Source organism: Pristiophorus japonicus, chromosome 5, assembly GCF_044704955.1.
Source record: "Pristiophorus japonicus isolate sPriJap1 chromosome 5, sPriJap1.hap1, whole genome shotgun sequence".
In the NCBI taxonomy this organism is placed as follows: domain Eukaryota; kingdom Metazoa; phylum Chordata; class Chondrichthyes; family Pristiophoridae; genus Pristiophorus; species Pristiophorus japonicus.
This window is the reverse complement of record NC_091981.1, coordinates 291201567-291215301: the sequence shown is the minus strand read 5'-3', so window position 1 is coordinate 291215301 and position 13735 is coordinate 291201567. Positions and strand designations below refer to the sequence as shown.

Below are 13735 nucleotides of genomic sequence, written 5' to 3'. Positions count from 1 at the left end.
TTAATAAGATCATGGCTGATCTGATCACGGATTCAGCTCTACTTCCCTGCCCACTCCCCATTATTGCTCAAAAATCTGTCGATCTCTGCCTTAAATATATTCAATGATCCAGCCTCCACAGCTCTCTGGGACAGAGAATTCCACAGATTTACAACCCTCAGGAGAAATTCCTCATCTCAGTTTTAAATGGGCGGCCCCTTATTCTGAGAATATGTCCCCTAGTTTTAATTTCCCTTATGAGTGGAAATATCCTCACTGCATCCAACTTGTCAAGCCCCCTCATTATCTTATGGCCTGGAAATTCCGACCTCCCCGGGTTCGTATGGAGTGTCTACGGACCCAGGAAGGCATTGCAAAAGCTGGTTTTCCGCGCACAATGCGCATGTGCTAAAACTGGCTTTTCCAATCTGTCAAGTTGGAGCTCAACAGATCATCCATATATCGGGAGCGAGGACATTTGCATGGGCAAGATTGCGGGATTTACCTATATCTTGCCCAGCAAATATCCTCAAAATTCTTGTGTCTGATAAAAGCAGGCACAGCGCCTACTTTTACAGACGTAAGAGTTTAAAAACATACAAAAATATAATAAAATAAAATTTTAAAAAACGCTTTAAAATCCTGCCCACTATGTTAATTTATTTTAAACCATAATTTTAAAAACTTTTTAAAAACTTGGAATTATTTTTCCTCCAAGATATTTATCAACTTTAATTTCAATTTATTTTAATTATGTGAGGTGTTTTGAATTTTTTATTTGGTGTTAGTTTGGGACTTTTTTTCTCAATTAATAGCAATGAGAACTTGTAGATACGGAGTTTCCATTGCTATTAATTGAGAATACTTTACCTGGTTGGTTGAGCAGTCACACTTGACTTCATCTTCTGCATTCGAATCTGGAGGACGAGAGCACGCTTCGCAGCGCGGGAAGAGAAGGCCTCCCCAACGGAATTGCACACTCCTGCGGGACCACAAGGTACTTGCATAGAAATTTTTCCGGTCGGAGGCATCCGTCCGCGGGAAGCCTCCGAATGCAATTTCAGCCCCACTTTGTTTGAAGAAGATCACCTCTTATTCTTTTGAGCTCCAATAAGTGTAGGCCCAACCTATTCAACCTACCTTCATAAGTCAACACCCTCATCTCCAGAATCAACCTAGTGAACCTTCTCTGAACAGCCTCCAATGCAAGTATATCCTTCCTTAAATACGGAGACCAAAAATGCACGCAGTACTCTAGGTGTGGCCTCACCAATACCCTGTATAGCTGTTGCAAGACTTCTCTGCCTTTTTCCTCTTTCCCCTTGCAATAAAGGTCAACATTCCATTTGCCTTCTTGATTACTTGCTGTACATGCATACTAACTTTGTGTTTCAGGCACAAAGACCCCCAGGTCCTTCTGTTCTGCAGCACTTTGCAATTATTCTCCATTTAAAATTATAATTTATTTTTCTATTTCTTCTGCCAAAGTGGATAACCTCACATTTTCCCATATTATACTCCATCTGCCAAATTTTTGCCCACTCACTGAGCCTGTCCAAGGAGAATTGAAAGATTGTGGCTGGAGTTTCTGCAATTTCCACAAGTACTTCCCTCAGCAGGATACATCGTATCTGATTGGGTGACTTTTCTACTTTGAGTGCTGCCAACTTTTTATGTACCTCTTTATTTTATCCTATCCCAATGTCTACCTCCTCCTTCACTGTGACATTGGCAGCATCCTCTTGACAGATACAAAGTACTCACTTAGGATCTTAGCCATGCCCTCTGCCTCAAGGTCGCCTTTTTGTTCCCTTATCGACCACTCCCTTCCTTTGACTATCTTTTTACTATCTATGTTTATCTGTCTCCTTCCATGAACAGAGTAATCCATCCAAATGAGCCATAATTTGTCCATAGAAAACTGATCGTGCAACTGCACTCCACGTGAAATGCAATTCATCGGCAAGAAACCCAGAAAAAGGGAAAAAATGAGTGAAGCATTTAAGAATCACCTTACCATTTGAATGCATCATTGGAGGTGGAGGCATGGGCGGCTGCTGGAATGGTGCCTGTGGATATACTGCCTGTGGTGGCTCTCCATATGGTGCTTGTGGAAAGGCAGGCTGTCCATAGGCAGACTGTGGAAAAGGGGGCTGCACATATGCAGCTGGTGGAAAGGCAGGTTGCCCATAAGCAGCCTGCGGAAAAGGGGGCTGCCCATACGGCGGAGGCTGTTGTGGATAGTGGTCATTTCCAAAAGCCATCTCATTATGCGGATAAGGAGGTTGTTGTGGATCCCCCGAGACCAAGTATGCCTTCTCCTGTGACATTATCAACGATACAAATCCTTATTCTTGACCTATAAAGTGAAAAAAAAAAAGCTTAATAAATAGAAATAAAGTCATTAAAACAAAAAGATTGACAAATTGTGTTGTACTTGGCTGGGGATTGCTCAGTCATTGGATACAAATTAAAATGTCAGATCTCAAAAATAAATGATTGGTTAAGGCACTGAACTGTATCCAAATTGTCATTGGATCTTGAACATGAAGGGATATATACACGTTTTAATATCAATTGTTTTCACAACCTCCTTGATACTGCATTTCATGCTTTAAAACTGGTGGCCCCTATTAAAATTAGAAAGTGGTTAGAACCTCAGAACCATATACAAATAATTTGTCTGTCCAAGTCTAAAACATACAGATTTGATCAAGTGTACATAATTGCCGTTCATAACATTAAGGATTTAGAAGCTCAATCTCCCCTTCTATACAGTCTACTTCTCTAAACTCAAAAATGTTTTAACATAGCTCAAGACTTTCCTACATTGCAACAGTGACTACACTTCGAAAGGTCGTAAAGTGCTTTGGGACGTCCTGAGGTCATGAAAGGTACTACATAATTTTTTTTAAAAAATTATTCGTTCCTGGGATGTGGGCATCGCTGGAAAGGCCAGCATTTATTGCTGGTCCCTAATTGCTCACTGAGGTGGTGGTGAGCCTTCACCTTGAACTGTTGCAGTCCGTGAAAAAAAGAAAGACTTGTATTTATATAGCGCTTTTCACAACCACCAAACATCCCAAAGCGCTTTACAGCTGTTGAAGTTTAGTCACTGTTGCAATGTATGAAACACAGCAGCTAATTTACACACAGCAAGCTCCCATAAACAGCAATGTGACAATGACCGGATAATCTGTTTTTGTTATGTTGATTGCGGGATAAATATTGGCCAGGACACTGGGGATAACTCCCCTGCATGTGGTGAAGGTATTCCCACAGTGCTGTTAGAGAGGGAGTTCCAGGATTTTAACCCAGTGACGATGAAGGAATGCCAGTATATTTCCAAGTCAGGATGGTGTGTGACTTGAGGGGAAACTTGCAGGTGACAGTGTTCCATGCGCCTGCTGTCCTTGTCCTCCTAGGCGGATTTGGGAGGTGCTGTCGAAGAAGTGAGCTGCTTTGGCCTGGATGGTGTCGAGCTTCGAGTGTTGTTGGAGCTGCACTCATCCAGGCAAGTGGAGAGTATTCCATCACACTCCTCACCTGTGCCTTGTAGATGGTAGAAAGGCTTTGGGCAGTCAGATGGGTAGACACTCACCACAGAATACCCAGCCTCTGACCCGCTCTTGTTGCCATAGTATTTATGTGGCTAGTCCAGTTAAGCTTCTGGTCAATGGTGACACCCAGGATGTTGAAGGTGGGGGTTTCGGCGACGTTAATGTCATTGAAGGTCATGAGGCGGTGGTTTGACGCTCACTTGTTGAAGATAGTCATTGCCTGGCACGAATATTACTTGCCACTTACCAGCCCAAGCCTGAATGTCGTCCGGTCTTGCTGCATGCGGGCATGGACTGCTCCATTATCTGAGGAGTTGTGAATAGAACTGAACACTCTGCGATCATCAGTGAATATCCCCATTTCTGACCTTATGATGGAGGGAAGGTCATTGATGAAGCAACTGAAGATGGTTGGGCCTAGGACATTGCCCTGAGGAATTCCTGCAGTGGTGTCCTGAGGCCGAGATGGCCATCTTTCTTTGTGCTCAGTATGACTCCAGCCAGTGGAGGGTTTCCCCCTGCTAATCTCCATTGACTTACATTTTACTCTGATTCCTTGATGCCTCACTCGGTCAAAATGCTGCCTTGATGTCAAGGGCAGTCACTCTCATCTCACCAAGGCTGTAATGGGGTCTGGAGTCGAGTGGCTTTGGTGGAACACAAACTGACCATTGGTACGCAGGTGATTGGTTGAGTAAGTGCCGTTTGATAGCACCTGTCAACGACAGCTTCCATCATTTTGCTGATGATTGAGAGTAGACTGATGGGGCTGTAATTCGCCAAATTGGATGGTCCTGCTTTTTGGTGGACAGGACAAACCCGGGCAGTTTTCCACATTGTCAGGTAGATGCCAATATCGTAACTGTACTGGAACAGCTGGGCTAGAGGCACAGCTAGTTCTGGAGTACAAGTCTTCAGCACAAGAGCGGGGATGTTGTCAGGGCCCATAGCCGTTGCTTTATCCAGTGTGCTCAGCCGTTCCTTGATGTCACGTGGAATGAATTGAATTAGCTGAGAACTGGCTGATGGTGGGGACTTCAAGAGGAGGCTGATATGGATCATCCACTCGGCACTTCTGGCTGAAGATGGTTGCAAACACTTCAGCCTTGTCTTTTGCACTCGCGTGCTGGACTCCACCATCATGGAGAATGGGGATATTCGTGGAGCCTCTTCCTCCCATTAGTTGTTTAATTGTCCATCACCATTTACGACTGGATGTGGCAGGACTGGAGAACTTTGATCTGATCCGTTGATAGTGGGATTGCTGGGCATTGTTAATAGCATGCTGCTTCCGCTCTTTTTAGCATGCACGTAGTCCTGAGTCGCAGCTTTCCCAGGTTGGCACCTCATTTTTGGGTACGCCTGGTGCTACTCCTGGCATGCTCTTCTGTACTCCTCATTGTACCAGGATTGGTCCCCTGGCTTGATGGTAATGGTAGAGTGAGGGATATGCCAGGCCACCAGATTCTGGTGGAATACAATTCTGCTGCTGCTGATGGCTCACAGCACCTCAGATACCCAGTTTTGAGCTGCTAGATCTGTTCTGCAACTATCCCATTTAGCACGGTGGAAGTGCCACACAGCACAATGGAGGGTGTCCTCAGTGAGAAGATGGGACTTTGTCTGCACAAGTCTTTCTTTAACTCACTTCTTCGCCCCACCCTCTTCATTCACATAGCAGCTCCTCAAATGGCATCTCTGACACACACTTCATAATGGTCACGTGTGGATATCCATGCATGAATGGCAAATTAAGAACTTTATGGAGTCAGTTGGTGCCATTGCTTGATAACATCTGAACAGAATGGGGGAAAAGGGCTGGGGGGGTAAGCAGCTGTGAGATTGTTCTGCCCAGAGCTCCTTCTCAGAAAGGTAGTCGTGCATGTGACAACCTCTGAAATTTGGTCAGTAGGATGATGCTTTGCAGTTATGAGTACTTATCTACCTTTAGCACTGCCAACAAAAACACTGATTGCACTCTGCAATGACACCCCTCTAACTACGAGCACAACACTGTCTTTGACTTAGCACCTTGAAAATTTAAAATCACTATTTTTTCCATTCAACAAATCTTCTCTCCTACTCTTTTTAACCTGCACAAGAGACGTTGACCATTTACCAGGGTTTGTTTTCTTTGAGAAATCTATTTTCACCTTGATTTTCTATCTGCCAAAATTTAAATTGACAAGTAAAACCCTGTGAAAACCTTTTTGCGTCTGCATATCCTCCTGCAATAATTGGCACCTCAAAGCAAGGTATGACACATCGTATAATAAGACCATATGCCTGTATAGCATAACAGGTGAGGTAACTGAATAACGATCCAGGACAGTGCTTTGCTAAACATTACAGGAACGGACCAAGTCAGAAAAATGGTACATCAATGTGAAAATGCAACTACATCCCTGAAATGTAATTCTACTCAGTACAAAATAGTTCAGTTATGTAGAAATCAAATGAAGCACAAAGCCAATTAAACATTCTAATCTGCAGTGCACCAGTTCATTGAGTCACATGAACAGATTGAATTTGCACACCCGTGGAACAATGGGTCACATGTACTGTAAACACCACAGGGTACTTCTGCAACACAAGCAATCTAATTTATTTCCCTTTATATTGTACATTGTGATTAGAGAAACTCAGTGGCTAAAAAGAGACAACATTTCACATGGCCAACGCTGTAACAAAAGATACAAATAGTTCTGTGATATGTTTGAAAAAAAGAACACATGTGCCTGAACTCAGAACACAATAGGCCCAATAGTAATGGGGAGGGTGTGAGGGAGTGCAGCAAGCCTGGGGAGGTGGAGGCCCTGCTGATCTTAAATAAAATGCTGCAGTCTCCTGCCCGACAGTTGGCCAAATGCACAGCCTGGCCAGTGGGCAGGAGCACAAACAACGAGCAGACGGCCACAGCTGGAGACCTGTGGGGATTATCCCCAGCAGTTGGGAGAGAGGGAGGGGCGGAAGAGGGAGGAGAGAGTATGGGATGGTTGCCCATTGCAAGGTAGGTCCAAGACTTCCTTGAGAGGCCCACAAGGAAGCCTGAAAAATGAATTTTAAACTTACCATCTGCGCATCTTTTGGCTCACGATCTGGCTCCTGGCAGATTTTGCTTGATGGGAGAAGCTGACACTGACCCACTCCCACCCCCTCAGGCCTCAGGCTGACATTGCAGGTCGGGTCCAGCTAGGATCTGCTTATTTAAAACAGGACCCGTTTCCTCGTCGCACGTCAACCGTGGCTCAGTGGGTAGCACACTCGTCTCAGAGCCAGAAGGTTGTGGGTTCAAGTCCCACTCCAGGAACTTGAGCACATAAATCTAGCTGAGGGAACGCTGCTCTGTTGGAGGTGCCATCTTTTGGATGAACCGTTAAACCGAAGTCCTGTCTGCTCGCTCAGGTGGACGTAAAAGATCCCTTGGCACTATTTTGAAGAGGAGCAGGGGAGTTATCCCCAGTGTCCTGGACAATATTTATCCCTCAAATCAACATAAAAACACAGATTATCTGGTCATTCCTGTTTGTGGGAGCTTGCTTGTGTGCAAATTGGGTGCCGCGTTTCCTACATTACAACGGTGACTACACTTCAAAAGTATTTCATTGGCTATAAAGCGCTTTGAGATGTCCCGTTGTCAAAGGAGCAGGCAGGTTAATATAGGAAGACGCCGGGAAGAAAGCAGCATCAGTGGAAGTAACGGACACCAGTTATTTTAGCTACCCTGCTTGGTTTCCACCAGGTGGGGGCAGTTAAAATCAGGGCCAATGGCTAAGAATTTGCTATTAAAGAAATGCTGTTTAATGCCCATGCTGTTATTAGTGTGTAAATTGTCAAGCCATTAATGGCGAGGAAGGAATGTCCCAGAATTGCAAATCGCCACAAGTTGCTGGATGATCTCACCACTCCACAGTTAGCTTTGCGAAAACTGCAGCTTGCCCTTAACGTCCGAGTTTCAACGAACACTTCCATTTTCACATTCATTGCCAATTAAACTCAACGCAGAAAATTAGGGCAAGTATTTAGCAGCTCAAGTACTTTTTTTTTTAAATTATGAGATTTATGTGCCCGACCGTCATTCCTACAGGTATAAATTGTTTCGAGATTTCTTTAATTTAATATATTTTACTTCTCCTTTGTCTTCTCTCTCTGTCCAATTTTTCACTTTCGGTACCTGATTTGACTAATTCACCCCATTTCCTTCGTTCTTTCTCAATCCTTAAAACTCATTGGTTAATGAGATAAACTGCTTGTTCCTTCATTCAACAAGGTCCCAGATTCCATGTTGCCCTCACCTAACCATTATCAGCTCGCACTCCAGCAACTTGCAGTGCAGATTTTTTTTGAGCCGAAGGGACAGGGAAAAAGATCTAACTAACTGGGCACGCCACAAGATGTCCTGCTCCAGCAAATTCTGGGCCAATATCTCTCGCTTACATCTTTGTCCCCAGCTACATACTCCATACCTTCTCCATCCCAGCCATCGTCTCAGGCTGAACAGGCTGTTGGCAATTGTGGCGTTTTATTCAAGCACAACGGAGTAAACACCCCATCAGAAAAGCTGCCTACTTCCACTCGATCACCCACCTCAGTCCATCTGCTGCTGAAAGCCTCATCCCTGTCTTTGCCACCTCCATACTTGACTATTCCTGGGTAGTCTCCCATTCTCTAAACTTCAGCTCTTAACTTCTGCTGCCCGTATCTTCTCCCACACCAAGTCTCACTTATCCAACACCCCCGTCCTTGCTGATCCACATTGGAGGTACTGAGGAACGAGAAACCAATTTAAAATGTTCATCTAGTTAAATTCCTTCATGGTCTTGCCCTCTCTCTTTCCTCCTCTCCCCTCCCACCCCCACCTAACTTCCTCCAGATCTACACCCCTCCGAGAACTCCGTTCCTCTGTCTCTTGTGCATCCTCCTCCCTTCATCGCACAATTGGTGGTCGTGCCATTAGCCAACCCAGCCCCACGCTCTAGAATTCCCTGCCTATTCCACTTCTATCTCCCTCTCCCAAGAAAATCGACCTCGGAGCAAGCTTTGTCATTCCTAACATTTTAATTTTGGCTCAGGGTCCATTTTTGCTTGATTACACCTCGGAAGTGCATTAGGATATTTTTCTACATTAAACATGCTATACACATGTAACTACTTCTTGTTCTCGTTACTATGCAAGAGTGAAACTGGGAACCAGTTCCCAATTCTCATACCACTTCATCTATAAACGAAGTTTCCCATGACATTGTTGAGCAAGACCATAGCAACCAGGAGGAACCGATCTGCACACTTTCCTCCTGCCTCAGAAAACAGACCCCTCTCAAGAGTTAATTAGCTCATTTCCAACCTCATCTCTATACATTTTATGCAGCATCAGTCTGACACATTTGTTCAGCCTGGGTGAGCACAAACAAACCTTCAAATCCATGAGTGGTTCTTATAGGAGCAACTCGTTAAGAATCTCTGAAAGGATAGCACTTTGATTCTAACCATGGTCTCCATTTACAAATTTTAAAAAAAAGTTAATATCAAACATGGTAAACAAACTATTTACAACTTTGCTTACAATATTGTACTTCATCCTTCACAATGGGTCAAATTAATTTCCCCAGGTAATTCAGTTAGCGAGGTAGAAACAAAACACTTATTGAATCTGGTATTATCTCCTGGATAATGACACAAAAATGAAAATTGCTCATTTTATTCAGTCAAATCTTCCAATTAGATAAGTGTCTTATTTTCTATCTTACTCTTCTAAAGGCACTGAATCAATTCCATGGGCCCAGCAGCCCTCCAGTACATCACCTAAATGATGCTATTTTTAATATAAAAGAAAGACTTTCAGTTATATAGCAACTTTCATGTCCCAAAGAGTTTTACACCCAATGAAGTACAGTTAAAGTGTAGTCACTGTTGTAATGTAGGAACGAGCCTGGATAGTAAAAGTTGGTAAGCTATTTCACCACCAACATCCATTCGTATATGTGCACCCTTTCCAGCAAGAGTTAATGCATGGTAATTAAGAATGAAAACCCTGGAACCAAGGCCAATTATAAAGCTCCAACTGCTGTTCTAGTTGAATGCAAGAACTTAAGAATTAAGATCAGTTGTAGACCTTATGGCCCTTCGATAAGATCATGGCTGATCTTCAACCTCAACTCCATTTTCCCGTCCAATCCCCTGAGCTAACTCAGCACAGTGCAGGCATCAAAGCTGGGATCTTTTGCTGTGTGTGGAAACCAACATTGGTTGGTGCCTTTATTGCAAGGTGTAGGAGAAAAAAAAGAGGGGGATTTAAATACCATAATCTAACAGTGGTCTCAAATTTCCTTTAGGATGAACCACACAGAGACTAGTTGAGATAATGGAAAATAATTTAAAACTAACTAGTTAACTATTCTACACTTCAAATTAACTTTTCCCAGCACTGTAGTGAACACTTAGATGCAGAGAGCATACTAATTAGTTCTGTATTTCTTGTCAATTTTTCCAGAGAACTGTGGCTGCTTAATTTATTGGAAGCATTATTTAAAATGATGGCCTGTAGCAATCAGCTCAATTTATTTTCCATTCAATTTGAACAACTAGATGATGGCAGTTCCCAATAGCACATTAGGAAGAAACCTCAACAAAAAAAGCTGTTACTGTGAGAGGAAATTAAACCTGGAGCTGTATCAGGCCATTTCGATCAAATGCTTTGCACAATTAGATGAACACATCCATATTAAAATCATGGAGGTGCTTCACTTAGTTAGATATCAATTACACTAAATTTTACATTGGAGATGCTACACCTTCACATTAATAGAACTATGAGTCTTGAACATTCTCCAATATTTCAAGCTATAAAAGTCTAAACACATCCATAGTGTCTCCATAAGCATTGGTGTCAAATATGCTTTGAAACACAAAACAAACCCTACTCAATTTTTTATAAAGTACAAAGCAGGACATTTAAATGCCACTTACAGCACTGACCGTAACTCCCCTTCCTACTGAGGCACAGGAAAATCTTGCCCAGGGAGCATACCACCCAACTTCCTTCCTTGTCCCCATACTAGCTGACATTAAAAGTGGTTTCCTCTCCTCAGGTCCTTCCAATTCAAAACCTCCATCATCACCCTCTTTCCCAAAGTAAAAACCAGCAATCTTGCAAACTACTGCCCATCACGAAGCTCCCTTTCTCTCCTTGAAAGCGATGTCTCCTTCCATATCCCTGCCCATCTTTTCATAATTCCATGTTTGAAATCTCCAACCAGGTTTCCATCCCTGCCACAGCAGGGAAAAGGCCCTAACCAAAAATCACAAACGACATTCTTGGTGACTGTGACCATGGTGCATACCGCTCCTCATTCTCCTTGACGTCTCTGCACACCATCCTCTTCCAACATTTCTCCGGCATCCAGCTCAGTGGGACGACATTCACTTGGTTCAAATTTTACCTAGTCAATTATAGCCGAAGGATCTCCAGCAATGGCTTCCCTTCCCACCCCATTACCTCGAGTCCCTCAGGGATCTTCCTTGGACACCTTTCTCATCCACATGATGCATCTTGGCAACATCATTAGACAAACATAGGATTAGGTTCCACATGTACACTGAAGATTCCCAGCTCTACCTCTCCACCACCACCTCTGTTGTTAACAAGACTGCTTGTCCAAAAGCACAGATGAGCTGCCATTTCCTCCAGTTAAATATTGGGAAGACCGAAAACATTGTCTTAGGCCCTTGCAACAAACTCTGTATCCATGCCATCAATTCTCTCCCTCCCCAGCCACCATTTTAGGCGGAACAATTGTTCGTAACCAGTGTCAAATTTGACCCCGAGCTGAGCTTCTGACCCCATATCCTCTCCATCACAAAGACAGTATCTTTCTACCTCTGTATCAGCCACCTGTTACTGAAACCTTCATTCATGCCTTTGTCACCTACAGACTAGACTATTCCAATGCTCAACCTAGCCAGCCTCCCTTCTTCAACCTCCGTAAACTTCAGCTCATCTATAAGTCCACTATCCATAACCCAATTCACTCATCCATCACCCCTGCATTGTTCCAGGTCTCAACAATTCACATTTAAAAAAATGTCCCCATGTCCCATCAGAGCCTCGCACCTTCCCAACTTCCTTCAGTCCTACAAAAACTCCTCCCCAATACACTGCACCACAAGATAGCTTCATGGTTTCCTAAAGGAACACAAAATTGGTATTATCCAGTTCTTATTTGTAGATGTGGGTAATCACTTAGTACCATAAAAATTCTATTACTGATATTTCTTCATTACTTTCCTCCCTCTGCACCAAACGACATCTCATCTTCGGTCATTTCAACCTCCATCTCAATTCATCATGCTCTCTCTCCTCGGAGTTCACTAGTCTCCTATCCTCCCTTAATCTTTCCCTTCATATAAACTCTGCAACCCATATTGACAGCCAGTCCCCTATCATTGTCAATTGGCCAACCCCCTATCATGGTCAAGCGCAGGTAAGGCCATCTCTGACCACTTTCTCATATCGCTCTCCACCCACATCCCTCTTGCATTGTTTTCGGTTCCCGCCACAAACTCTGTTTCCTTGTCACTGACTCCATCCCCAACTTCTGTCTGAGGCTGAATGAGACTGTTCACAACCTTGGTGTCATATTTGACCCTGAAATGAGCTTTCAACCACATATCCGCAGCAATACTAAGACTGCCTTTTTCCACCTCTAAGTTCACCAGTCTCCACCCTTGCCTCAGCTCATCCGCTGCTGAAGCCCTCATCTATGCCTTTGTTATCTCTAGACTTGACTATTTCAACGCACTCCTTGCTGGCCTCCCACATTCTACCCTATGTAAACTGGAGGTCATCCAAAACTCGGCTGCCAATGTCCTAACTCGCATCAAGTCCCGCTCACACACCACCCCTGTGCTTGCTAACTTACACTGGCTTCTGGTTAAGCAATGCCTCAATTTCAAAATACTCATCCTTATTTTCAAATACCTCCACGGCCACGCCCCTCCCTATCTCTAACCTCCTTCAGCAAGTAGATACAAATGGGTATGATCTGATAGCCATTACAGAGTTGTGGTTGCAAGGCGACCAAGGCTGGGAACTAAATATTCAGGGGATTTGACAATTCGGAAGGACAGAAAGGAAAAGGGGGTGGGGTAACACTTAATAAAGGATGAGATCAGTGCGTTAGTGAGAAACGCTATTGGCTCAGAAGATCAAGATATTGAATCAGTTTGGGTGGAAATAAGGAATAATAAGGGGAATAAAGTTGTTGGTGGGTGGTCTATAGGCCCCCTAACAGTAGCTACACTGTTGGATGGAGTATAAATCAAAAAATAATGGAGGTTTGTTAAAAAGTAATGGCAATAATCATGGGCGATTTTAACCTTCATTGATTGGACAAAGAAAATTGACCAGGGTAGCCTTGAGGAAGAGTTCATAGAGTGTATCCAGGATAGTTTCTTTGAACAGTAAGTTGCTGAACCAGGGAGATGGTTATCTTTGATCTGGCACCTTGTAATGAGACAGTATTAATAAATGATCTCCTAGTAAAAGATCCTCTAGAAATAAGTGACCATAACATGGTCGAATTTCAAATTCAGTTGAAGGGTGAGAAAGTTGGATCTCTAACTAGTGTCCCAAGCTTAAATAAAGGAGACTACTAAATGTATGAAGGCAGAGTTGGCTAAAGTAGACTGGGAATATAGATTACAGAGTGGGACGGTTGATGAGCAGTGGCAAACATTTAAGGAGATATTTCATAACTCTCAACAAAAATATATCTCGATGAGAAGGAAAGGCTGTAAGAGAAGGGATAACCATCGTGGCTAACTAAGGAAATAAGTGATGGTATCAAATTGAAAACAAGGGCATACAATGTGGCCAAGACTAGTGGGAGGCCAGAGGATTGGGAAACTTTTAAAAGCCAGCAAAGAACTAAAAAAAGGAGGGAAGATAATTATAAAAGTAAACCAGCGCGAAATATAAAAACAGATATTAAGAGTTTCCACAGGTTCATAAAACGGAAGATTGGCTAAAGTAAATGTTGGTCCCCTAAAGGATGAGAATGAGGAATTAATAATGGGGAACAGAGAAATGGCAGACTTTGAACAAATATTTTGTATCGGGGATAATCAAGGGGCTATAGAAAGGGAGGAACTTAATACAATCACTATCACTAATGAAGTGGTACTTGGTAAAATAATCG

The 13735-nt window shown here is 43.3% G+C and overlaps 1 protein-coding gene across 1 annotated transcript in view; it reads right to left on the bottom strand.

The window, feature by feature from the left end:
• The window catches only part of LOC139264757 (protein lifeguard 1-like), a 71519-nt gene that overhangs the window by 20146 nt on the left and 37638 nt on the right, over positions 1-13735 (bottom strand). The window contains exon 2 of the mRNA XM_070881816.1: positions 1997-2338. Within this exon, the coding sequence (XP_070737917.1) occupies positions 1997-2309 (313 nt within the window). The 5' untranslated portion in view covers positions 2310-2338. The remainder of the gene's footprint in view (positions 1-1996; positions 2339-13735) is intronic.